The following is a 22,222-nucleotide window of genomic DNA, read 5'->3' on the forward strand; positions in this document are numbered from 1 at the left end:
TACAACGTGGTTACTCTAAGGATGCATACAGAGAACGGGGGGCTCAGGCGACTCAACTAAAATCATAAAACTAATTTACGGCAGCTGACCTGTCGTAACAACAATGGGTGTTCTCAGGAGATGCGGCTCGGCTCAGCTCGGCAGCCACTATCAGTAGTTACTCTCGCTGTCTCTTTATTAATTGTACAGCAATGCATCATATCTTATGGTTTAAAAATTTTTTATTCACATGCAAACTATCCAGCTGTTAAATAAATGCAATAGAGTTCAACACGACCATATAAAGTAGCATTAAATTCCGATTCACTCAAAACATTTTCAGATAATTATTACCGAAGAGAAGTGAAAATGACTTTCTGCCACAGGAAGGCAAAGCTGTGTGGAGGAATATCGGATCGAATAACGGAATCTTTAAGCCAATCAAATCCCAGAGCTGTGGCTTTTTCGGCCAATCACAGCGCTGCTGACTTCATCGTTGTCTCACCAGCAACGACCATCCGCTAGCTAGTTTAGCGTCAGTCTGGAGGAGAAGCTAAGCTACAGAGACACCGGAACATCTGTTTACTGCACTCTCTTTGGTTATGTATTGCTCTTGAATTTACTGAAGTTAACAGTCGTCCAAGTGACTAAATCGAAGGCCCGGTCGAAGGTAAAGAGTCGTGTTTATTTCTCGTGTTCGCTAGCTGGGCGTCGCGGGAGGGGGCGCACAGTAACGTGTTAATGATGTTGATATGTGGCCGTTTAGCACGGTTAGGATAGCTAACACAAGCTAATGGAAGTTTGTGCCAAAGTCTCCTGGACGTAAAATTGAGCAAATATAAAATAAATTTGACCAGGCGACTAGTTCGTATCATCCACTAATGCTTGTATTTCCTGTTGGGCCGTTACTTGTTCATTCTTCTGTTAACTTAGATGTGCTGGATTAACTTTCTTGTAATATAAAAACACACCATACATGTCACGATGGCTGATGACGGACCACCGACCCCTCCGTCCCTCTACCTCTATAGCTTTATCTTCTCCTTCCTTCTCTACAAACAATGTATCGTTATCTCATCTCGACCATGGATAACTTTAAATCGAACTTCCTCTCTCAGATGCAGTTCATGCTGTTGTTCAGCCGGCAGGGAAAGCTGCGCTTACAGAAATGGTACGTGCCCCTGTCTGACAAGGAGAGGAAGAAGATCTCCAGAGACCTGGTCCAGACCATACTGGCCAGGAAGCCCAAGATGTGCAGCTTCTTGGAGTGGAGGGACCTCAAGATTGTGTACAAGAGGTAAGTGAGTAAGAGAAGTTTACATTCTGTCTGGAAGTACATGCAGTGAACACGTGGGCAAGCAGAGATCATCTGAATGAGGCTGTCAACACAAGCTTGGATCTCTCTGGTTGTTTTCAGGGTTGTTACTCCTCTCATCTGTGACTTTACTATGAAACTCCCTTCTTAACGGCAGTTAAGAGTTGCTTATCATGAGATATTGCAGCTACCTTTAACATGCTGGGCGTTAAAGTTCATTCCTGACTATGGAAATATTAATTTCAACTCCAGGTCTACTTACTACCGTCTTCCAGAGCTTTCATCTGCATCTCATGGTCTTCATGGGAGTTTGCGAAGTATTTGTGGAGATGGTTTAGTTGTTATAATATGAATGTGACTTATGGATAGATCTTCAGCGACATGATAACAGGTGGTGGTATCTGGGGGAGGTACTGCACAGATGGGGTTCCTCTGTTGATTGATGAAGACTGTGAGATATCGTTGAAAGGTAGCAAGTGGGCCTTAAGGTCCTTCATTATTTTGTTAAACTTTTAATGTAAAATGTCTTATGCCAGGCATGTCTTAAGGATGATCTTAGCAATAGGACGTGTTCATTGTTGGCCATCTGCGGTGGCTTGTTGGGGGTGTTTGTGAAAACCAATGTTTCAGTGATTATTTTGCACTGAGATTTGTGGCATTTAGATCTCACCTTCTGGTGTGTGATGAAAGCCAGAAACGCCCCCTCTCTAATAACGACTGCCAAACAACGGAGGACTGATTCAAACACAGGAGGAGTGCCTGATTAGAAAATACAATACATCGCCATGTGTCCAATATGATAAACAAAAGACTCATCAACAAAGACAAACAAGCAAACTTATTTATTTTAAGTCTAATTGATGTGATGGTATGAGTGGCAGACTTGTTTAAAAACTGATGGTTTTATTGGTTTATTTATGCAAATTTACACAATGACATAGCCATAAAACCTTTAAGATATACTTGTCATTCAAAGTAAATATAAGGGATTTTAAAGCTGTTTTGCATTTATATTTGGGATTTACAGGTGTCTTACATGGAAAATAAACAATATGGAAAAGCATTTTTTTTATTTTTTTTTATCTAATGTGACTTTCTGTGATACAGAACAGCACCAAACACCTGAATGCAGAAATATTTTCCCTCTTTAAAGACCACACATACACACATACATACATACATACATACATACATACATACATACATACATACATTCTGGACAGTGATCACAGCTAAATTACCACTAACTAAATTAAACACACTGATATGTTGCATTTCTGAAGAGCTGAAGCACTAATATCTGTCCACATCACCGCCGCGGTAATCTTTCATCTCCTCGCTTTATGCTGTAGATACGCGAGCCTGTATTTCTGCTGTGCGGTCGAGGATCAGGATAATGAGCTGATCACCCTGGAGATCATCCATCGATACGTGGAGCTGCTGGACAAATATTTTGGCAGCGTGAGTCTCTCAAACACCACATGTACCGTGCTGATTGATAGTGCTGCAAGAATCGGGTGAGGATCTCCTCTGATCCGCTGCTGTTTGTGGCCTCACAGGTGTGCGAGTTGGATATCATCTTCAACTTTGAGAAGGCCTACTTCATCCTGGATGAGTTCCTGCTGGGCGGAGAGGCCCAGGAGACGTCCAAGAAGAACGTGCTGAAGGCCATCGAGCAGGCCGACCTGCTGCAGGAGGTACGCACACTTCTTCATCAGCAGATGGTTGAACCCACTAGACAGACCAACCTGGTCTCAGGAGACCAGTATCTGTCAATCAACCTGCTGCCTTTGGTCTGTTAAATGTCTCACAATTGAGGAAAAATGGCCATCACGAGCTTCCAGAGCCCAGGGTGATGTCTTCAAATTACTTGTTTTTGGTCGTCCAACACTCCAAACCCCAGATAAGTATTCACTTTACTGTCATTTAAGACAAAGAAAATCAGCAAATCTTGACAAATTTATGACATTTTAGCTTCAAAGATTATTTAAACAACTCGTTTGTCAAAATTGCTGCCGATACATTTTATGTCGATCAAGTAACCGTTGCACCTCTAACTTGGTCTAAATGAAGAATTAACTTCTCTCAGGGATCCTAACGTGGAACACAGAAGGGCAGATCATAAATGTTGGATTGCTTCTTTCACCCCGCTGCCCTCTACACCTGACTCCACCCGTTTATTCTGAGCCTGCAGCGCTTGATTAATACCTCTCCCTTGAGTCCGTGAGCTAAAGCAAGTGCAGTCCTGCATGTTTGCGTTTCTGTCTTGCTGTAGTCATTTGCGGTCGGCAGAATGAATGATTTATTTATAGTAAGGCATGCAGTACTGTTGTTATAACTGCACGGCTCACTGGAAAAGGGCTCCCTGTTCCCGTCACACATTAGGACTCGTGTGCTTTGAATTTTGACTTTGTAGGTGCACTACAAAATGTACGACAGCAAAGAACATTTCTCTTTCTGTTCTTCGTCTGCAGGAGGCCGAGGCACCACGGAGCGTTTTAGAAGAAATTGGGCTCACATAAGTCATCATGCTGTTCCTCCTCCCGGCTGCAGATCTGGCAACCCCTCCACGCCTCTATCCCGTCTTCTCCTGTTGTCCCCCCCCCGTGTCAGTGTTGTGTGTATATAATCACCACCTATGTGCTGTATTGCTCTGTTCTGTACTATCCAGTAATGCCCTTTTTAATGTGGTGCCAACTGTGGTTTGAATGTGTCTCCTATGTACAATCTCCCTCGCTGTATTCTGCAGTACTGTTAGCATAACGTCACTTCTTAAAACTCCACACAGTACAATGTAGCGACGACATGAAAACTGCAGCATCATATTAAGAGATCCATCACCGCCGATTGCAGGCTTGCATGTGCTGTTTGGCTTAAGGGGACTTTTTAAAGGTGCTTCTTCTGTATGTATAACCTTCACATTTGAGTCTTGGAGCTAAGCGTCCGAATCATCATTCTAAACTGATTATGTCCTCTGCACACACAACAAACAGGTTTTTACCTCGTTTCTCAAGAGCAAAATATTATTTCATTAAATATAAATCCGGCAAAGAACCATCAGTAGTTAACAGGATAACTAATAAAAGGTTTAAGTTTGGTTCATTGACAATATGAGCAAGAGCATATGTCATTTCGGACTGTTTTGGATTAGGGGAGAGGCAGAGTTTGGGAAATGAGTTTTGTATTTATCATGCGGTGGATGGAATATTTTTTTCATCCAGACGCTTAAGAGTCTTTGAGGACTCTAGAAATACCTTCAGAACAGCAGCAAGTGTTACTAAATGACCTGTTTTTGTTTTGTTTCAAACGGTCATTGTATATTTATTTTTTGTCAGTCGTGACTCGTGTAACGGTAATACATGAGAAGCACCAGCTTCACTGACACGTTTACAATCACTATCACACTATCACATAGTGACACGGGTCAACTCAACCCACCACCGAAGTGAAATGAAACAATTACCCATGATCAGTATCAGCGTACATGTTCTGTAGGTTTTGGTGATTCCTCTCCAGAAATTAACCATTTCTTTTTCTAAACTAAAATGTTTACCTTTGGGTAAACGTGAGCTGTTTGTCACTAGTGTCACGTTTGTTGAGATTGTCATCGTGTCGTAAAATTTTCTGTCAATTGACTTATTGTCCTGGGAAAAAAATAAACCCGCTTGGTGTTAAGTCAGGAATAGGTAGTGATCAAAACAAAAACTATTTTATGTATTGTGATACTTAGGCTTAAAGACTAACACATGACCAAAGAACACTGTGTTTTACCGGCTCTATGGTGTCTATGGAAAGCTAACATGGCAGAAAAAGGGATTTAGAACCGCAGGGTGTTTGACAAAACGTGGGGATTACTCGGCCACAATATACCAGTATTATGTAATTATTCCTATCTGTTAGGAGACAGGTCCATCTCCAGTTTCTTTATGGAGTCGGAACAAAAGAATACGAACTGCACATATCAGGGTAGGTCATTAATATTCATCACTGTCGGCTCGTTCACTTGTCAGCAGGAAAACGAGCCCAACAAGTGATGAACAGAAGCTCATCCAAACTTTTTATCTGCATTCTTAAAACCACAAAGTGTTTTTGTTGAACATTCATAAGTAATTATGGAACAAGTTCATCTTTGATTTGTGCAAAAGAGATCACTTTTTGTATTAACCACTGCCAACACATTTGCCAACTTTTTTTCCTTATATTTGAAAGTTATTAACAATAAATGTATTAAAAAAAGAAACCCCATTTGTTGCTCTTTTGTTTTTATATAGCTTTTACTCAGCAACAATAACCAAGTAGTGCAGCAGCTCAGCTCCAGTGATCACATGTTTAATTATTAAAGCAACGTTTTCCAAAAGCTAAATATTCACATATGTACACACTGACGGGTGCTATCTCACTGCATCAAGGCTCCAAACACTCACACAGTTAAAGTTAAAAAGAGAAAAGCCAGAGCAAATTCACAGCTTTTTGAAATGTAGGAGCCACTCAGACCGACTCGTGTCACCTTTCCCAGCAGGCTCACCGGGTGTTTCTGTTTAAGACTTTTCAGTTTCCACCTCGGGACTAAACTTCTCACTGTCAACACACGGACTCTCATCCAAGTCATTGTTTTTCTGAATTAGCTCCGTTTCCTTTACCTCCTGACCGGGACTCGTTGCAGTGAGATTTGCCGACGTCTCTTCCTCCGACTCTTTCTCCTTTTCGGACTCTCCAGATGAGGCCGTCCCTTCAGGCGAATGGCTTTTCTTCTTGTGCTTCTTCTTACTCTTCTTCTTGCTCTTTTTGGATTGTTTGTGGCGCCGGCGTGTGTTGGTATCCTCATTAAGGAGTTTCTCTATATTCTCTGGTTTCTTGGGTCTCCTTTCTCTACTTTCTTTCTTCCTTTCTCTGCTTGTGCTTCTCGACCTGTCTCTCGTGTCTGTATCTTTGTCTCTCTCTTCACTTCTATTCCTATACTTGTGCTCCCTGTCTTTATCTCTACTCCTGTTTCTCGGCCTGTCTTGCTCCCTGTCTCTACTCCGGCTCCTCGACCTGTCTCTGCTCCTGCTCAGACACCAATCGTTGGTCCTGTCACTGTGTCTGGATGACCGCTGGGAGGCCCTCCTCTCTCTGCTCCTCCGCCTGTCGTCGTCCCGTCTGCTGTGGGATCTCTCGGACCTCGGCGGGCTCCTGCTGCACTGACGCTGCCGCCACGATCGCTCTCCGTATCGCTCCGAATGCCACCCTTCTCTGCGACTCCCCCTGACGCTGCGGTCTGGCGACAGGTGCAGGTCCCTGTCGGCCTCCCAGAATTCATTGCCAGGGTTCCGGAACACGTGCAGGAAGTTGCAGTGCTTCCCTTTGGGGCACTTCTGTCTGTCGAACAATCCTGGGGAAGACACAAACGAGATAGAAGACGGACTGAATCTTGTATCTCTGCTGTGAAAGTGAAAGTGCCGCTCTCGCATCGGTAAGAATAACTCACCACAGATGGCATTCTTCCACCGGGTAACAGGACACATCTCACAATGAAGCTGCCGGCCTGCGTACCACCTCCCGTTGAACTTGATGATGGCCTCTGTACACTGCTCCTCTCTGGACAGACGGACAAGAGGAACACAACGCAGAGTTTTCAAACACCGTACAGTTTCCTATATTTGGGAAAAGGTCGTGGAGCGGTTGTGCGAAAACTTACGTGTCAAACTGAATGTAAACATTTCCTCTCAGGTGAGGTTCATAATTGCAGCTGACCTAAAAGAAGACGCCAGATGTGTATTTTTAGTGGTAATCATTTGATCATGCAACAGTAGATTCTTTCAGGCATCAGTAAGAGATCCATTGACACATTTATACTATTTCATTTCCTGGTAAAAGAAAAACAAATATTACTTCATATTGACTTTATTGAACAGATTAAGCATCTTAAATAAGTGGTGGACCAGACTTCTCCTCTACACTGACTGCATTGTGAAATCTCTAATGTCTTACTTATTTAAGTATATTAGTTTAACAAGATGGATTACTTCAGAAAGCTGACTGTAATTTGGGTACTTGAGTGCATGCTTAACACACCGACTGTCCTAACGTCGTCTTACCTTGAACTGCACCACCTTGCCGACGCTCTTTAACTCCGGCAGGACGTCATGGTAGAACTCGAGGAAAGTCTCCTGCAGCTCCTCCTCGCTGTGTTCCAGACAAGCGTCGATGTCGTAATCATCGCGGCGTGACTGCTCCAAGCCAAACGTTGTAAACATACCACGGATCATCAGGGTCGGGCTGGCTGCGGGATAAACGTGCTTCCGGGAGCATCTGGGATCAAAAAGACAGAGAAGAGGGGAGAATATACAGAAATATGAGGAAAGACTTCGTCAATGCGCCTGTGCATCCATTCAAATCGCCACTGAAATAATGTGTTTGTGAATTTAACGTAGCGAGTCACGTCAGAAGAGAACGAAATAGTACCTGTCTCCGAATCGACACGCACCGGTCTTCAGGAAGAACGGACAGTTGGCAACGTCGCGCTCCGTTCCAAAGTTGTCGCAGTTCTTCGTCGCGGGAGCCTCGGGATTCATCCACGGCTGTCCGTTCTCCAGCTGGAACAAAAATGTATATTTTGTATAGTTTACTTTTAAACTAGAATGAGATGTTGTGCAAATATATATATATATATATATATATATAATAAATACATACATAAAAGCCTTTGAACTAAATGTTCACTAGTGACACTAATAATAGGATTTCATGTGTTTGTACCTGATTTTCAGCTTCATCCAACATTTTCTGAACGGCCTCCTACAAATGGTGTAAAGACACGGCTGGTGAAAATGTGTAGCGGTCAACATACTGCAGCAGATCTGTTACTGTGTGTTAAGACCACACTCAGAGGGGACTGGCATTTCAACATTTCTGGACTTGTTGGAAAGCAATGTCACACACTGTTTTCACACAAAGTAAAAGATACATCCTTGTGAGAGCTGAAGCTGCTGTTAGGGTTTTTTCTCTTTATGTGTATCTTAGTTGAGGAGTTGGACGGTTGCTTGTGCCACTCAGTCAAGGAAATTTTTAAAAACAACCATGTACAACGCAAAAACACATTTTACAAAAGAGACATGATTACTGTAGGATTATCTGAATCTTCCCTTTTGGATGGATAACATAAACACTCATGATTAAGTAGAAGAGGATATATTTCTTTTTGTTTCTATCCTCCTGGGGCCCGTTTCACCTCTCTGTCCCGCTTGTCCTGCTGCTTCTGCTCTTTTTCTTCCTGTTCCTTCTTCTGCTGGGCCTCCCATTCCTCCTTTATCATCCGCTGGGAACAAAAAAAGAAAGACATAAAGACAGTAATTATTAATATTCTATTTAGAAGGACAGGTCAATCAGGCTCACTTGGGCTAATCAATTAGCCAGTTAATCAATAATCTCCGGTGTCAGGCTCCAGTTATTCATACTATTTGAGGGCAAGTTATTACGGTTGTCGCGATTCATGTTGGTTCTGGTCACTCCATTAGATTAGTTCACAATTGGACAACATACTAAAGACCATATGCAGAATAAATATGTTTCCACAGGGTGTTTTTATGTTCATGAGGAATGAGGAATACAAACAGTAGATTACCTCCTCCTCCTCTTTTCTTTTCCTTGCAGCCTCCTCCCTCTCAGCCCTCAGCCTGAACTCCTCCTGGGCAAACCTTTCTTTTTCCAACCACTCTTCATGCAGCCGCAGTCTAAAAAAACAAGTAAACACAGATCAAACACAATGAAGATTATATTTTTTAAATGGTAAATGAAGGTATATGTGCTGCTGTGCATCATTGAATGTGACTGAATGTGCAGCTGCAGGACAGAGGAGTGACGTCAGTATTGACCTACCTTTCCTCCTCTGCAACATCGTCATCGTCATCCTCTTCATCATGTATTTCTTCTCCTTCTTCAGGTGTGAAGCTTGGCACATTTTTCAAACCTGTAACAGAGTAGACGTTGTGGTTGATCTGGCTAATGGTGCGGCAACAACTGTAGAAATAAAATGTAAAACAGAGCAGCTATCTTCGTACCACATTCTTGGGCGAGAGCTTGTCGTTTCCGTTTTCTCCTCTCTTTCCTCAGAGCAGCTCTGCGTTGCTTTTGACTAGAGACAAGATGACATTTGAAACAATGATCAGATGTGAGGACTAGAAAAGATAAACCACATGCTACTGGTGGGTGCAAAGACGTTACAAATACAGACATGCAGTGTATGTGCACTATTACTGTTACTACACGTTATTAGTATTAATAGTGGTGTTAGTAGATGTATCACAGCGGGGTTGATTCAGCTAACAAGTGTAATTGAGTAACGTTAGTACTACTAGGGCAATAATGCAAGGTACAAATAGTAATATGGTCTCAAATTGAAAAGAATGAAACAACACGTCAGGCTTTGAAAAAGGTAACGCTCGCGCTAGTAATAACGGCATGACTGCTGACTTTTCAACATTATAATGCCGTTTACATCGTTACTTTTTTATTTTATTTTGGTCCACCACTCAAACATTTAGAGATACATTTAAAGAGAGGCACCGACCTTAACACAGCAGCAGAAATCATAGGTGTTGGTGCTGCCATCACAGCTAGCAGAAGCTAAAGTTAGTGCAAGTTGTTTCTTTTCATCCGCGTTTAGTTGAAAAAAAACCCCACATTAGTCTAAATGTTCTCTGGCTGGACGGGTTATTTCCAACGTGGATTTGTTTCATCAGAGAAGTGATATGACTGAATCATTTCTCTTTGTTGTAAACTTTAGCTAGTTAGCTACATGCGGATTTGTTTGTCCGGAAGAGGTAGTGTGGACACAAAGTACTTCCGGTTTAAACAATCCAAATAAAATACTGTTAAAATACATTTAACATTTTTGTCAAATGCCCTTAAATGGTTGAATATCTATGTACTTATCCATGTATAAATCACACTATATAGTATTAAAAGCATAGACAGGTGTGAATAATTTCTTTATTTGCCAATTTATTAGAAAAAAGGCACTGCACAGAAACCTCAGTGTCAACAAGAAAGCAGTTTTTGTAAAAAGAACTACCAAAAATAATTAAGAACAATAATTATTTTTAAGTAGTTTGAATCCCAAACACAGGTCTAACAGCATTAGTATCTGTGCTGTGAGACTGTGTGTATAAAAACACACTTATTTTGTAAAAATGTATGTTCACATTTTCAAAATAAGCAAACAAACATAAATGCTAGATGACACAAACTCTGTTTGGCACTGGAGTATTTTGTCATGTCTCCAATACCTCCACTTAGCCCTCATTAAAGTTAAAGTTCTTCCCCTCCAAAAACAGCAACTTCTAATAACTGCAAACACAGAGCGGTCTTTTACAACTACTTCATCCTTTTATTTAGGCATCCTCGACATCCTTGTCTCTCTCTCTCTCTCTCTCTCTCTCTCTCTCTCTCTCTCTCTCTCTCTCTCTCTCTGTCATTCAGTCTTCTTGTCTGGCATTGGCCTGAGGAAGAGGGCAGGCCTGCTGCAGCAGCGGTAGCACAGAGCCTGAGGCACCAGAGCGTACAGGATATTGACCAGCAAGAAGACAAGCTGGCCGGCAGCAGGCACTCTGTAGGAGAACGGCGTCCGTGTGTGAAGTGACGCACCAATATGAGCGAACTGGGCCTGCGAATTGAAGCAGGGAGGGAGAAATGGGAAAATGACAGTGATGACTAAAAGCTTCACAGTCAGTCGAGTCACACTAACAGGAACACTGTTTTCTTATATTACTTGCTTATAAAGAGTCAGTTGTTTTTTAAAAATATCTTGTGCGCCTGATTAAACAATTGCATGAAGATGTCTGACTGATATCTCCTCCTAAACCTTCCATTTCTCCTTTTTTCTTTGATCATTGTGTTAAACATCAGTGCAAAATTGTGAATATAGAAGGAAATCCTCTCATATCTTTACAAGACATCACATTGTCTACATTTTACAGTTCATATCGAGGAATATTTAAAAGAAAACATAGGTAAAATAACAAGATAAATTCAGGGAGCAATTGTTTTATGGTGGATTATTCATTTAATGGACTGATGACCATAAAACGTGGACAGATTCTGATACTTAAAATATATTTTCAATCTAACAGACTCCTGCCAGTTACCTTTTCATAGAAATTCACTGAAAAAAGACACACGACACGTCTCACAGCAATGTGAGGAATTTAAGTATTAAAAGCATTCTAAGCATGTTTAATAGCACCCCTCGTGGTGGATATTGTATGTTTACAGTATATTTACTTATAGAAGTGTTAAACCATAAAAGCATAATCATTGAATGTATTAAACTAAAAAGTATAGTCACTCTATGTATTGAACACTGTCAGTATAGTCAAGAAACTTGAATTATTGAACTGTGAAAGAGATTAGATTGATGTTAGGTGAGTGAGGGAATTTCAGGTCGCAACCATTCAAGGACATGAGTAGAGTCTGCTGCAACGAAGGATGGCCGAGCGAGGATATGGTGTATGCTGCTTTAAGGAAGGAAGAGGACTGACCATCGGGTCAAAGGCCAGGAGGAGCTTATTGGATTTCAGCCAATCACTGAGCTGATACGGGACATCTCAGAGACACTCAGGACACAATAGGACAGTGAATTGTCGGACTTCTTGAGATCCTCTGGGGGCCAATCTGGAGGCCCAATCCGGCCATCGGCCCGGATTGGGCCTCAATTTCATGAAATATTATGTTATTGATAGTGTAATTCAGTTTGTAACTGTTTTAGCTTCTGTCAATTATTAAATACTTTTTTGATTATAAACCGGATCCAGCAGATTTTTGGTACGACTCTGCTGACGAAAGATAGCAGCAGCGGGAGACGTGCGGCCTTCCATAGTTCAGAGAGAGGTTCTGGACTCAACAGCAACCACGGCTGTCAAAGCCTCAGCTTTCCTATATATAGCCGGGTCAAACAGCTGACATTTAAGTGAACACCACCAATACCTCCATTCCTCTTGGTCTGAAGTCAGCTTCCCCCCTTATCCCGCTGATGAGTGACGCCCCAGCCTGCAGCTCAAATACAATAGCTGCTTTGTCTTGTTGCGATGTGATTGGCACACAAGTTGCTCCCACAGCATTGCCTCATCTACCTGGAATGATGATGTCATGTGGGAAAAGAGTTTGCTCTTTCATACGGACCACCTTTGTGTGACTGTAAATGATAAAGACCACTACAAGGTCTGGGTAATTTACCGTGGAAATTATTGTTCAAATTATTAATTTAAATTGACATTACATGGCACTATATTCATTAAATTTGGGTTTGGAGAGGTGTCCATGTTTACTTTTTAGGAACCTCAGTCTTGTAAAGTCAGATATATTGGAGCGTTCAGAAAAGTACGCCTGTCCCAGTCATAACTACTGGATGTTGATGTGAACACTATTTACAAGTTATAAACTTGTAATTACGATAGCTCCAATATGACATGAACACAGATGTAGACCTCTTCTCTTGACTTGTTAGGCCCTTCTCACAGCAGATCTCTTTGACATGTCATTGTAGGGTAAACACAGGTGCAATCAATAACATTAATTATGACCTTGTTCAATGTGAACCAGGGCCTTGGTATTGTGCATGCTGTCTCGCTGGAATGCCTGTGACACACTAAAAAGAATGGGACCATTATTGATTTGATCAATTCAAAAACACCTGTGTTTACCCTGCTGGGACATGGCTGCTGGGAAAAGTTTCTATAGACATATCTTTAACCCTCGTATAAGTGTAGCACCTGTTGCAGTCTAGACAGCCAGATTAAGTAAAAACACATGTGCTAGTGCAGGATCTTTACCTGCAAAGGCCGAGTTATTCCTTTGCTGGTGAGCGAGGAATAAACAGCAAGGGCGTACCTGGGCCAGTGCTCCGGAGTGCACTAGAGTCAGATCAGTCATCCACTCACATCCTGGGACCATCAGCCCATAGAGAGTAATGATGTAGTATGGTCCAGAGTACAGCAGGCTCACCAGCATCTGGCAAACACAGACACAGTTTACTTCTTTAGAAACAAGTGCAATGACAGTATCAGGATGAGCGTGTGGTGTTCATAGCTTTACTGAGTTACCTGTATTTTAGGATAGGCTGAAGGGTCTTTGAGGTAAGGCTCATACTGTCGTGTGTAGGCTTGACACCATTCGCCGGAACAGTCCAGAACAACCTAACAGACACATAAAGATTATTATTATTCCACCACGGTGTGTGTGAGCACTGGCAGGTGATCATCTGACGGTTTCTCACCAGGCCTCTGAAGACGCAGAAAGCAAAAGCAGGAATGAGGTAGATGATGAACAGTAGGTCCAGAGGTCTGTGGAGTAAACTTTTTCTTTCAGCCTCCTGGACGCTCTGAGAGAAAGCAACAACAGGATGTTAATACAGGGCTCTCTGTCACACACACAATATAGTATACAGTATATGAAGGGAATCTTCCAATAATATGCTTTATTGTAATAATGTCCAGTTTTGATGCTGACTTACTGTCAACTGAACTTCCCGTGTGGAGGGCTGGCTGAAGATGCGTAAGCAGGCCCAGACAGACACAGAAATATATAGCATGTGGAGGAGGAAGAGAGGGCTAACTTGGGTCCCATATTTACCTTAGAGACAGACAAAGATAATATATCACCATGGGAAAGATACAGACCAAAACACTGAACATAGCAGTATACACAGTAAAATGGGCATCTTTTTTAATTACATTGTAAAATTCTCAGGGGAGGTGTCTGCAGGGGGTTACAGGCTACCCTACACTAGCCGTCTAAAAGCATGCCATTATTTTTAGTGTACTTACCCACAGCATTCCCAAGAATGTAGACTATGGCACGCGTGAGAAAAGATCCCATCCAGTAGAGTCCTATGGCTCGGTAACTGTCCCTGCATGTGCAAACCACGAAACACCACTATTGTCAAATTCAAATGATTACATTATACTTCCAAGAGACTCGGATGGATAGATGGATGGATAGATAGATAGACAAACAGATGGGTAGATCTTACAGACAGACCGTTCTTACCCCCAAGTAATCGCCGCAATCATGACCAGATACATGAGATAGTGCACACAGCCGTCCCAATAGGAGATCATGTGCCCATGTGCTGTATTAATATGTGGATCTGCCTAAAACACAGGGTGGATCTATCAGTAAGTACAAAGAGACAGCTCACAAACAGGACTCACAACACAACACTTGCCTCTCTGAGGTAAAACGCCACGAATCCATCAATGATGTTGTCTTGCTCCAGCCCGATGATCAGATTCACCACACAGAAGAATGCATACACTGCAAACACTGGACAGATAGATGCATACTTAAGGTTTACTGCAGGTTTACTCCCCAATAACTCCCTCTATTTTCATGTAAGTCAGAGAGAAGCTTATGATTCCTTTCACATGACTTGTTGTTAAATCAATATTTCTCTCCAAATACTACAAACATTTAAAAATGTCTTGGTCCCGACAAGAAACGTGCATTTCATAATTCATACCATAGAAAAGAGGATCAACTGGAGCCTTCTTCTTGAGCATAAAATGGGTTGAAATGGACAGGATGAGGACTGTTGAACAGCCAGCGAAGAAGAAAGCTTCAGCACTAAATGCAGAGATATGTGTAGTTTTAAAAGATATGACAAATCATTTTCAAATTATGCTAATTAGTGCTGCACTGGCAACAGTCTCTTAATCAGCAGAGAAAATAGAGGTAACTCAAATTAAAAAGGCTTCTTCTCACTCACCTGTTGTTGTAAATGAGGGAATTAAATAAATAGCAGATGGGGATGGACATCAAGGAGAGCACAAACACTCCCGTCCCTGCAGACGCGCTCATTGCGGACCAGGGTTGAGCAATTGTATCTTGTGGGAAAATTGAGAATTTAAAATAACTCTGCCGCTTAGACTCCCCTGTTTAGTCTGCGAGTCATATCTCAAGGAATTGGGGGAAAGTCCCGATGTGACAAACTGTAAACAACGCACAAACTTCCAATCCAGCTCCTGCGTGCATGCTCTGTCATGTGTTTCTGGTCTTTCTCGTTTTCATTCCTTCTCCCTCTCTCTCTCTCTATCTCTCTCTCTCATACCACACACACACACACACACACACACACACACACACACACGCACACACGCACACACGCACACACACACACACACACACACACACACACACGCACAAAGATAGAGATAGAGAGAGAGAGTGAGATAGAGAGCGAGAGAGACAGCGGTTCACATCACCGTGAAAGAGAATGATTTTACTGAATATTGCAGCTTTATTCAATATAAAAGCATGCGTTATTAGCAGAAAAACTCTAATTAGTTTATTTTTCATCATTGCCATTAAAAAGCTGTGAAGGTTTGTTAATGTTATTTAAGTAAAGGAGCAGACTCTGACATCTAGTGGTCGATTGTAAATTAAAAAGAAAAGTATACAAATACATATATATATATATATATACATATATATAAATGGGTTTGTTTATAAATGTAAACAACGTTTACAATTGATATGTATGGTAATATATGTATTAATATGTTTGTTATCTGATTTATAAATAATAATTAAAATAAACCTCTGACTAAAAAACAGGATTTATATGGTGGTCACCAAAAATGCAATTGCTGATTTAAAAATGTTTGAATGTATTACTACTGTTTATCCTCCTTCATAAATCAAATTTATTGGGGAAAAATTGTCTATTAACAAATGTTAATTTACTAACAAACACAAACATTGCTTTATCAGCAACTGTATTGGTAACGTTAATATATCACATTAAATTATGTATACATAGCGAGAACATTTTGTTTTATTAATTTGTCTTTTGTTTTCAATACTAATTTCGTGTTAATATTAATACATTGTACTTTTTGCTCCCTTTCTCTTCACTTGATTGTTTGTTTCTCTTGAACACAGCAATAAAGTTTAATGGAAAAAAAAAAAAAGTGTTTTGAAGGAAGTGTCCGTCTGCGTCATTTCTGGAGGAACGCAAGCTAGCAGATACCGTTAGCTAGCTAAACATCAAAGAATGATGGCGTCCGCCGCGATGGATACCACGTAAATAAAAAACAACACACACGGTACGGTCGGTGCATTTTCCTGTGACATTAACGGTGCTTTCGGGACATTGAATAAAACATTTAAAACGTGTCGTTATGGCGACCGGGAGCGGCGGCAGCATTGGTGTCGGCTTAGCGTCAAACCATGGCGGCCAGGAGGCAGCATTTAACTCGGTTCAGTCTGGAGCCGCGGCGGTGCTCGCCAACATGCCAGCCTCCTCCGGTTCTGCCCGGTCCGCCTCCCCGCCTGTCCTCGGCCTTCACCGGGAGCCCATGTACAACTGGCAGGCGACGAAGAGCTCCCTGAAGGAGCGCTTCGCCTTCCTCTTCAACAACGAGCTGCTCAGCGACGTCAGGTTCATCGTGGGGAAGGGCAGACAGGCCCAGAGGATACCGGCCCATAAGTTCGTCCTGGCCGCCGGCAGTGCCGTTTTTGATGCCATGTTCAACGGTGGGATGGCCACAACCTCGACTGAGATAGAGCTGCCTGATGTGGAACCGGCAGCCTTCCTCGCCCTGCTCAGGTAGGCCAGGTGATCACCATGCACCAAAGTAAAGCCCACTTAGTAATTTATCTGTCCGTCCAGCAACGTTCAGCTTCAGTTACATTTAAAGGAGGATGTAGGCCTGATATAGTGATTGCACTGCACACTGGGAAGAGCTAAATGGGAACACCATGACAGGAGCAGTGTGTAAATATGATAGTATAACTCTCAGATCATTAGCCGAGGTAGAACAACATTGCAAAGTCTAGTGTACTGTAGAGACATAGGTCCATATGTCAACTATCTCTTAGATAGTTATAGAAACTATAACAGACAGGTTTTTATGCAGTTATAAGTGCCTGGTTTCAGATACAATGCTTTAATAGATTCCTTACTTTCTGATATTATAACTTTTTATTTCCTACAAACCCTTTTCCCCATTTAATTAAGTTAGTAAGTAAAACATCAAGTATTGCAAAGACCAGCTGCTGTACAAGAGTATTCCCCCACCCCCCCTAAAAAACATATACAGTCTAAAATTGGCAAAATTATGATTTACATCAGGTTCTGTCTAATAAGAGACTATAAATTTGACACTTGATGCCATCTCTTGGACGGTCTTTGGATTCGGATAGATTTCTGCTGCTAGCAAAGAAGTACTGAGGTTTGTTACTCGGCCGTAGTGCTTTTTTAAGGAACACTATCTGGTTGGACACCATCTACATACTGCAAATGTATTTCTAGTCAAGATTTTTCAGGCTAAAATGTGATACATTTTTTGAATTCTTCGGTGGATAACGTCATGAATACCTGACCATAAACAATGTTCTGTTGCCCGTTTCCTCTGCACAGGTTCTTGTATTCCGATGAGGTCCACATTGGTCCTGAGACTGTGATGACGACTCTGTATACGGCCAAGAAGTACGCGGTCCCTGCTCTGGAGAGTCGCTGTGTGGAGTTCCTCACCAAGCACCTCAGAGCCGACAACGCGTTCATGCTCCTCACTCAGGTTATTGTCACAGCTACTGTGTAGTACATATAGACCCCTAAACTCTCTCGCATTAACCTTTGGTTTGACACCTTGATATTTATCTCGTTAGCCCCAGATATATCACATATTATATTTATTATATTTTTAGTTTTCTGTCTCTGAGATTTCATTTTGAGGTGCTCAAAAGTGTTGAAAAGTGACATTTGACAGCAACACGTCTTTCCAGAAATGGTGGTATCAACTGGGACATTATTTCTGGAAACACACACATTGCTGTTGAGTGTTGCACATGTACTATTTAGATGCTTTGGGCAGCACAATTTAATTCCCATTGAACCTCCCATTTAATGACAGTGGCTGTGGAAACTGCTTGGTCAGAAACCACCAGGAGAAAGTGAGAAAATATGTTCACAGTATTTTCGGTGAATCCACCCTCATAAGACGTAAAGCACAAAAATACATTTTAAAGCAGAGCAGAAGGTTTCAATAACAGCGTGATCAGATTTTTAAGGATGTCTCCTGGGGAAAAATATGAAACCATGTAATAACAATTTTGCCTTGTTCATTCCATCTGCTGGAAACTGTCAGACAGCGGCTCTTTCAGTGGAGGGTGAAGCCATTTTTCTTTCTGTGTATCCCCACAGGACCATCTTGCAGCCATCGATGGTTGAGTTTTTACGACATTAGTTTGTGCTATTTTTGGTTCATGCTGCCGTTTGTTTGGGTTCAGCATTTTGTCTGATGCTGGCTTCTACGCCATCAGGCTGCATGCTCAGCCGCTTATCAAAAAACACTCCTTTTTATTTATTTATTTTTTTCCAACACGGCAACAAAAGAGACGCATCTCCAGCGGTGTACGCTTAATTCCCAGTGTCATTGCTTGGTTACTCATTTTAAGTTCATTAACATTTCATAAAGTTTGAGTGATGTTTTTATCAGACTTGAATATTGGATTTGCAAAATGAGGTGGTGTTAGAATCTACTGACTGCTTTATTTCCCCCAACATCTTTTAGTTAATCTTACACAATATTTAATCTATAAAGGAGACTCTTACATTTTCTCAGCTTTTTAAAAATCCTTTGGTGCATGAAAGGTAATTGACCAGTACCTAATGGATACTAATGTGGCTTATGTTGTGCTTTCATTACAGGCAAGGTTATTCGATGAGCCTCAACTTGCCAGTCTCTGCTTGGACACTATAGACAAAAGCACTGCGGACGCAATAAACGCAGAGGGTTTTACAGATATCGACCTTGGTATGCGAGTCTTTCTTCACAAACTGATTTTCTTTTTTCTTCTTTGGATGTAAACTGATGACCACTCTGTGTATTTGCATGCGCAGACACCTTATGTGCAGTGCTACAAAGAGACACACTCAGCATCAGGGAGAACCGCTTGTTTGGGGCGGTGGTACGCTGGGCAGAGGCCGAGTGTTACAGACAACAGCTTCCCCCGACCTCTGAGAACAAACAGAAGGTTCTGGGCAAAGCCCTCCCACTCATCCGCTTCCCGCTCATGACCGTTGAGGAGTTTGCTGCAGGTATAGAACTTGTTTCTCTTCCTGCAATAGTTTTTTTTTTTTTTTTTTTTTTTTCCCCAACACTATACTAACCATTTCAGCCAAACATATTCATCATGTTCCTGATTTGTCCATACAGCTCAAACCACAGAAACCAGCTTGATATTCTTTCTTGTGCAACAGGGCCTGCCCAGTCTGGAATATTGTTCGATCGGGAGGTGGTAAATCTGTTTTTACACTTTACAGTAAACCCCAAACCACGGGTCGACTACATCGACAGGCCCCGCTGCTGCCTCAGGGGGGAGGAGTGCAGCATTAATAGATTCCAGCAGGTTGAGAGTCGATGGGGGTACAGTGGTACCAGCGACAGAATCAGGTGAGATGACCAACATCGGTGGTCAGTTGTTCATCTCAACAAACTGAGTTCTTTTGGTCTAATTTGTTTTCTCTGTCTGCCTTTCTCCTTCTGCAGATTCAATGTTAACAAAAGAATATCCATAGTGGGTTTTGGCTTGTATGGTTCAATACATGGACCCACTGACTATCAGGTCAACATACAGGTAACTACTGCCATTGAGGCATAGTGATGTTATGTTAAGGGAGGTGCGTTGTTTTTCATATTAGTACCGATACATTACACCAGCTTCACAACCGATATTTTTATTCAGGGTGTCTTTGAGGAAGATTAACAGATTTTTTTTTTTTTAATTTTACAAAAAAGCCAATCTTCTCAAAAGTACAATGTTGTCTTAACATAAGCAGCAATGCAATAACTTAAAGGGTTTTTAAAAAAAAAGCTAAATATAAGAAGTACAAATCAGAGGATACATTTCACATCAGTGCTACTACTTGACAGTCTTTGATACTTTTCATTCAGATACCTTTTAAAGCTTTATAGCCAGCCCTACGTGTAGCGAGCCCACTTACCCTCCATCCTGTATGTTTCGTAATTCCTCTCCAGTTAGAGCTGATTTGTACTACCTTGGAGAACAAGTGTGTACGGTGACGAAGCAAGACACCGTTGTCTTGTATCCGCTTTACATTGTGATCTGCAGAGAACGCTGCGGATAGAGAGATCGGTATCTCTGCCTCTTTCTCAGTGGATTCTTCCCTGCGTGATTGTTAAAACACTTTGTAAAGTTACAGGTACAACTCTTTTTAATTGAAAGCCTTAAATGTCACAGTACTAGGAATGTTTTGTTGATATTCAATTATTTTGGTCACAGCCAATACTTACAGTTACCAACCAGAGAAATACATCACCAAACAGATGAACCCAGAAACAGAGTAACCTGCCAGCTGTGTTTTTAACATTTTCAGTTCGATATAATTATCATAAAGTATATATATATTTTTTTGCACATTGTTGTTCATACACTAAAGACATTGTCCTGTTCTGCAGATCTTAGAGAGCGACAAACGCATTACACTGGGGCAGAACGACACCGGTTTCAACTGTGACGGCACAGCAAACACGTTCAGAGTGATGTTCAAAGAGCCTGTGGAAATCCAACCCAATGTCAGCTACACTGCATGTGCCACCTTAAAGGTCAGTCTCAACTTGTTGTATTTAAAATATGTATTACTGCAAAAATGAACATGTTGTTTTTTTTTTAACCCACCTGAGTAGGATTAAACATATTATCTGCTTTGTCATTTTACACCTCAGGGCCCAGACTCCCACTATGGCACAAAGGGGTTGAAGAAATTGACCCAGGAATCAGCGATGGGGACCAAGACGACGTTTTTGTTTTTTAGCTCACCAGGAAATAACAACGGTACATCAGTGGAGGACGGCCAGATCCCTGAGATAATCTACTACACCTAGACTTAACACGGTGTCATGCTGGTACACTGAACCAGGGAGACCCCAGACTGCTGGGAAGACTAGACTGCTGGAGATAAATGTAGTGCCTCATAATCCCTTGGAATAAAGAGTGTGTGAGAGAGAGAGAGAGAGAGAGTGTGTGTGTATGCGTATCGGTCTATACAATACTGGTGTACAGACATGATCGGGAATGTGGAAACAAGCAGATTTGTGGGGGGGGGAGAAGCTTTTTGGGCATAAATTGTATCATCAGTTATAAATGATCTTAATACTGATGTCCTGTCTGTGTGTTGTTGTCAGTAAGCTGTCACTGCAGGAGTTAATGCTGCACGAGTGAAACTAGAGACAGCTGCCATTTGTTGGTTGGCGCCATTTCATTCTATTGTCTCAGTTTTTGCCGATGCATTTACCGAAAGTATAATGTTTGCATATTTTTTATTGTGCACTGTTCTCATTTATTCAGCAGGTGTCTTCAAGTACTTTGTTTTTGCATTGTATTAAGGATCCATGTGTGTTATGTAACTTCGCCAGTGGTACATGCTGTAATTTATGACTTCATGTTTGCCTAGCACTACATTAAAATGTAAAGAAGAAAAGCTCCAGGACTTTAATGGTGAAGTAAATGAACAAAAGTCAATTTTTTAGCTTTTTGGCATTAAAATGTTGTAAAATTGTTTCCTTTGATAGACTCTGTATAAAGTTGGTCTTTGATTCATGTATCATTCCTCTTTCTGTCACTAGGTGATGCCAAATGCTCCATACAGCCAGCTATCAGACGCCTAAACATATTAATATCTGAGTGTAGGAAGGATTTATCACTGGTTCCCAGCATGGCAGTTAAATCTGAGGGCTTGTGACATGATGAAGGGGAGAGGAAAGTCTAAACCTTTGCTAAACAAACATATAAGTTTTATCCTCAGGCCTTTAATTATTAGAATATAACAAGAGGGAGGGTTTGACAGAAAAATTGCCATTGACTGGCATAACATTATATTACTTGTGTTAATAATATGGATTATGGACGTGTGAAGTATTTTACTGTTGT

General features: G+C 41.5%; 4 protein-coding genes across 5 annotated transcripts; 2 read left to right on the top strand and 2 right to left on the bottom strand.

The window, feature by feature from the left end:
• Positions 1-472: 472 nt before the first annotated feature.
• On the top strand, positions 473-5,534 carry LOC142933537 (AP-1 complex subunit sigma-2). The gene is made up of 5 exons (XM_076077662.1): positions 473-649; positions 1,098-1,276; positions 2,647-2,755; positions 2,854-2,991; positions 3,769-5,534. Exons 2-5 carry the CDS (start codon positions 1,098-1,100, stop codon positions 3,814-3,816), a joined length of 474 nt encoding a protein of 157 aa, XP_075933777.1. The 5' UTR covers positions 473-649; the 3' UTR covers positions 3,817-5,534.
• Positions 5,535-5,607: 73 nt separating this feature from the next.
• zrsr2 (zinc finger (CCCH type), RNA-binding motif and serine/arginine rich 2) lies at positions 5,608-10,098 on the bottom strand. Its single transcript, XM_076077661.1, has 11 exons — positions 9,843-10,098; positions 9,334-9,407; positions 9,152-9,242; positions 8,898-9,006; positions 8,505-8,591; positions 8,033-8,071; positions 7,739-7,869; positions 7,372-7,585; positions 6,972-7,027; positions 6,762-6,871; positions 5,608-6,665 (listed from the first exon to the last, which is right to left on the bottom strand). Exons 1-11 carry the CDS (start codon positions 9,881-9,883, stop codon positions 5,833-5,835), a joined length of 1,785 nt encoding a protein of 594 aa, XP_075933776.1. The 5' UTR covers positions 9,884-10,098; the 3' UTR covers positions 5,608-5,832.
• Positions 10,099-10,296: 198 nt separating this feature from the next.
• On the bottom strand, positions 10,297-15,566 carry LOC142933603 (transmembrane 6 superfamily member 1-like). Its single transcript, XM_076077751.1, has 10 exons — positions 15,036-15,566; positions 14,790-14,893; positions 14,492-14,593; positions 14,318-14,417; positions 14,095-14,177; positions 13,782-13,900; positions 13,545-13,649; positions 13,372-13,464; positions 13,160-13,279; positions 10,297-10,937 (listed from the first exon to the last, which is right to left on the bottom strand). Exons 1-10 carry the CDS (start codon positions 15,125-15,127, stop codon positions 10,746-10,748), a joined length of 1,110 nt encoding a protein of 369 aa, XP_075933866.1. The 5' UTR covers positions 15,128-15,566; the 3' UTR covers positions 10,297-10,745.
• A 692-nt stretch (positions 15,567-16,258) lies between these two features.
• Positions 16,259-21,894, top strand: LOC142933602 (BTB/POZ domain-containing protein 1-like). Of its 2 annotated transcripts, none has more exons than XM_076077749.1 (8): positions 16,259-16,877; positions 17,691-17,847; positions 18,981-19,086; positions 19,173-19,370; positions 19,533-19,725; positions 19,822-19,909; positions 20,752-20,898; positions 21,019-21,894. In XM_076077749.1, exons 1-8 carry the CDS (start codon positions 16,450-16,452, stop codon positions 21,175-21,177), a joined length of 1,476 nt encoding a protein of 491 aa, XP_075933864.1. In that variant the 5' UTR covers positions 16,259-16,449; the 3' UTR covers positions 21,178-21,894. The 2 variants fall into 2 exon arrangements, with proteins under 2 accessions (XP_075933864.1, XP_075933865.1); XM_076077750.1 differs by having other exon boundaries at positions 16,260-16,877; positions 19,596-19,725.
• Positions 21,895-22,222: the final 328 nt, after the last annotated feature.

This window comes from Anarhichas minor, unplaced genomic scaffold, assembly GCF_050575085.1.
Source record: "Anarhichas minor isolate MPS153535 unplaced genomic scaffold, ASM5057508v1 ptg000062l, whole genome shotgun sequence".
NCBI classification, from domain to species: Eukaryota; Metazoa; Chordata; class Actinopteri; order Perciformes; family Anarhichadidae; genus Anarhichas; species Anarhichas minor.

Bases quoted from the DNA above. Each gene is read 5' to 3' on its own strand.
- zrsr2 (XM_076077661.1), bottom strand. From the start codon at position 9,883: ATGGCAGCACCAACACCTATGATTTCTGCTGCTGTGTTAAG. The intron at 9,007-9,151 runs GTAGGTCAATAC...TTGTTTTTTTAG, and splicing joins GATGTTGCAGAGGAGGAAAG to ACTGCGGCTGCATGAAGAGT. The intron at 7,028-7,371 runs GTAAGACGACGT...GTCTTCTTTTAG, and splicing joins GCAAGGTGGTGCAGTTCAAG to GTCAGCTGCAATTATGAACC.
- LOC142933602 (XM_076077749.1), top strand. From the start codon at position 16,450: ATGGCGACCGGGAGCGGCGGCAGCATTGGTGTCGGCTTAGCGTCAAAC. The intron at 19,371-19,532 runs GTATAGAACTTG...CTTGTGCAACAG, and splicing joins CGTTGAGGAGTTTGCTGCAG to GGCCTGCCCAGTCTGGAATA. The intron at 19,726-19,821 runs GTGAGATGACCA...CTCCTTCTGCAG, and splicing joins GGTACCAGCGACAGAATCAG to ATTCAATGTTAACAAAAGAA.
- LOC142933537 (XM_076077662.1), top strand. From the start codon at position 1,098: ATGCAGTTCATGCTGTTGTTCAGCCGGCAGGGAAAGCTGCGCTTACAG. The intron at 1,277-2,646 runs GTAAGTGAGTAA...TTTATGCTGTAG, and splicing joins CTCAAGATTGTGTACAAGAG to ATACGCGAGCCTGTATTTCT. The intron at 2,992-3,768 runs GTACGCACACTT...CTTCGTCTGCAG, and splicing joins AGGCCGACCTGCTGCAGGAG to GAGGCCGAGGCACCACGGAG.
- LOC142933603 (XM_076077751.1), bottom strand. From the start codon at position 15,127: ATGAGCGCGTCTGCAGGGACGGGAGTGTTTGTGCTCTCCTTGATGTCC. The intron at 13,465-13,544 runs GTGAGAAACCGT...TGTGTCTGTTAG, and splicing joins TCTGCGTCTTCAGAGGCCTG to GTTGTTCTGGACTGTTCCGG. The intron at 10,938-13,159 runs GTACGCCCTTGC...TTCAATTCGCAG, and splicing joins ACTCCGGAGCACTGGCCCAG to GCCCAGTTCGCTCATATTGG.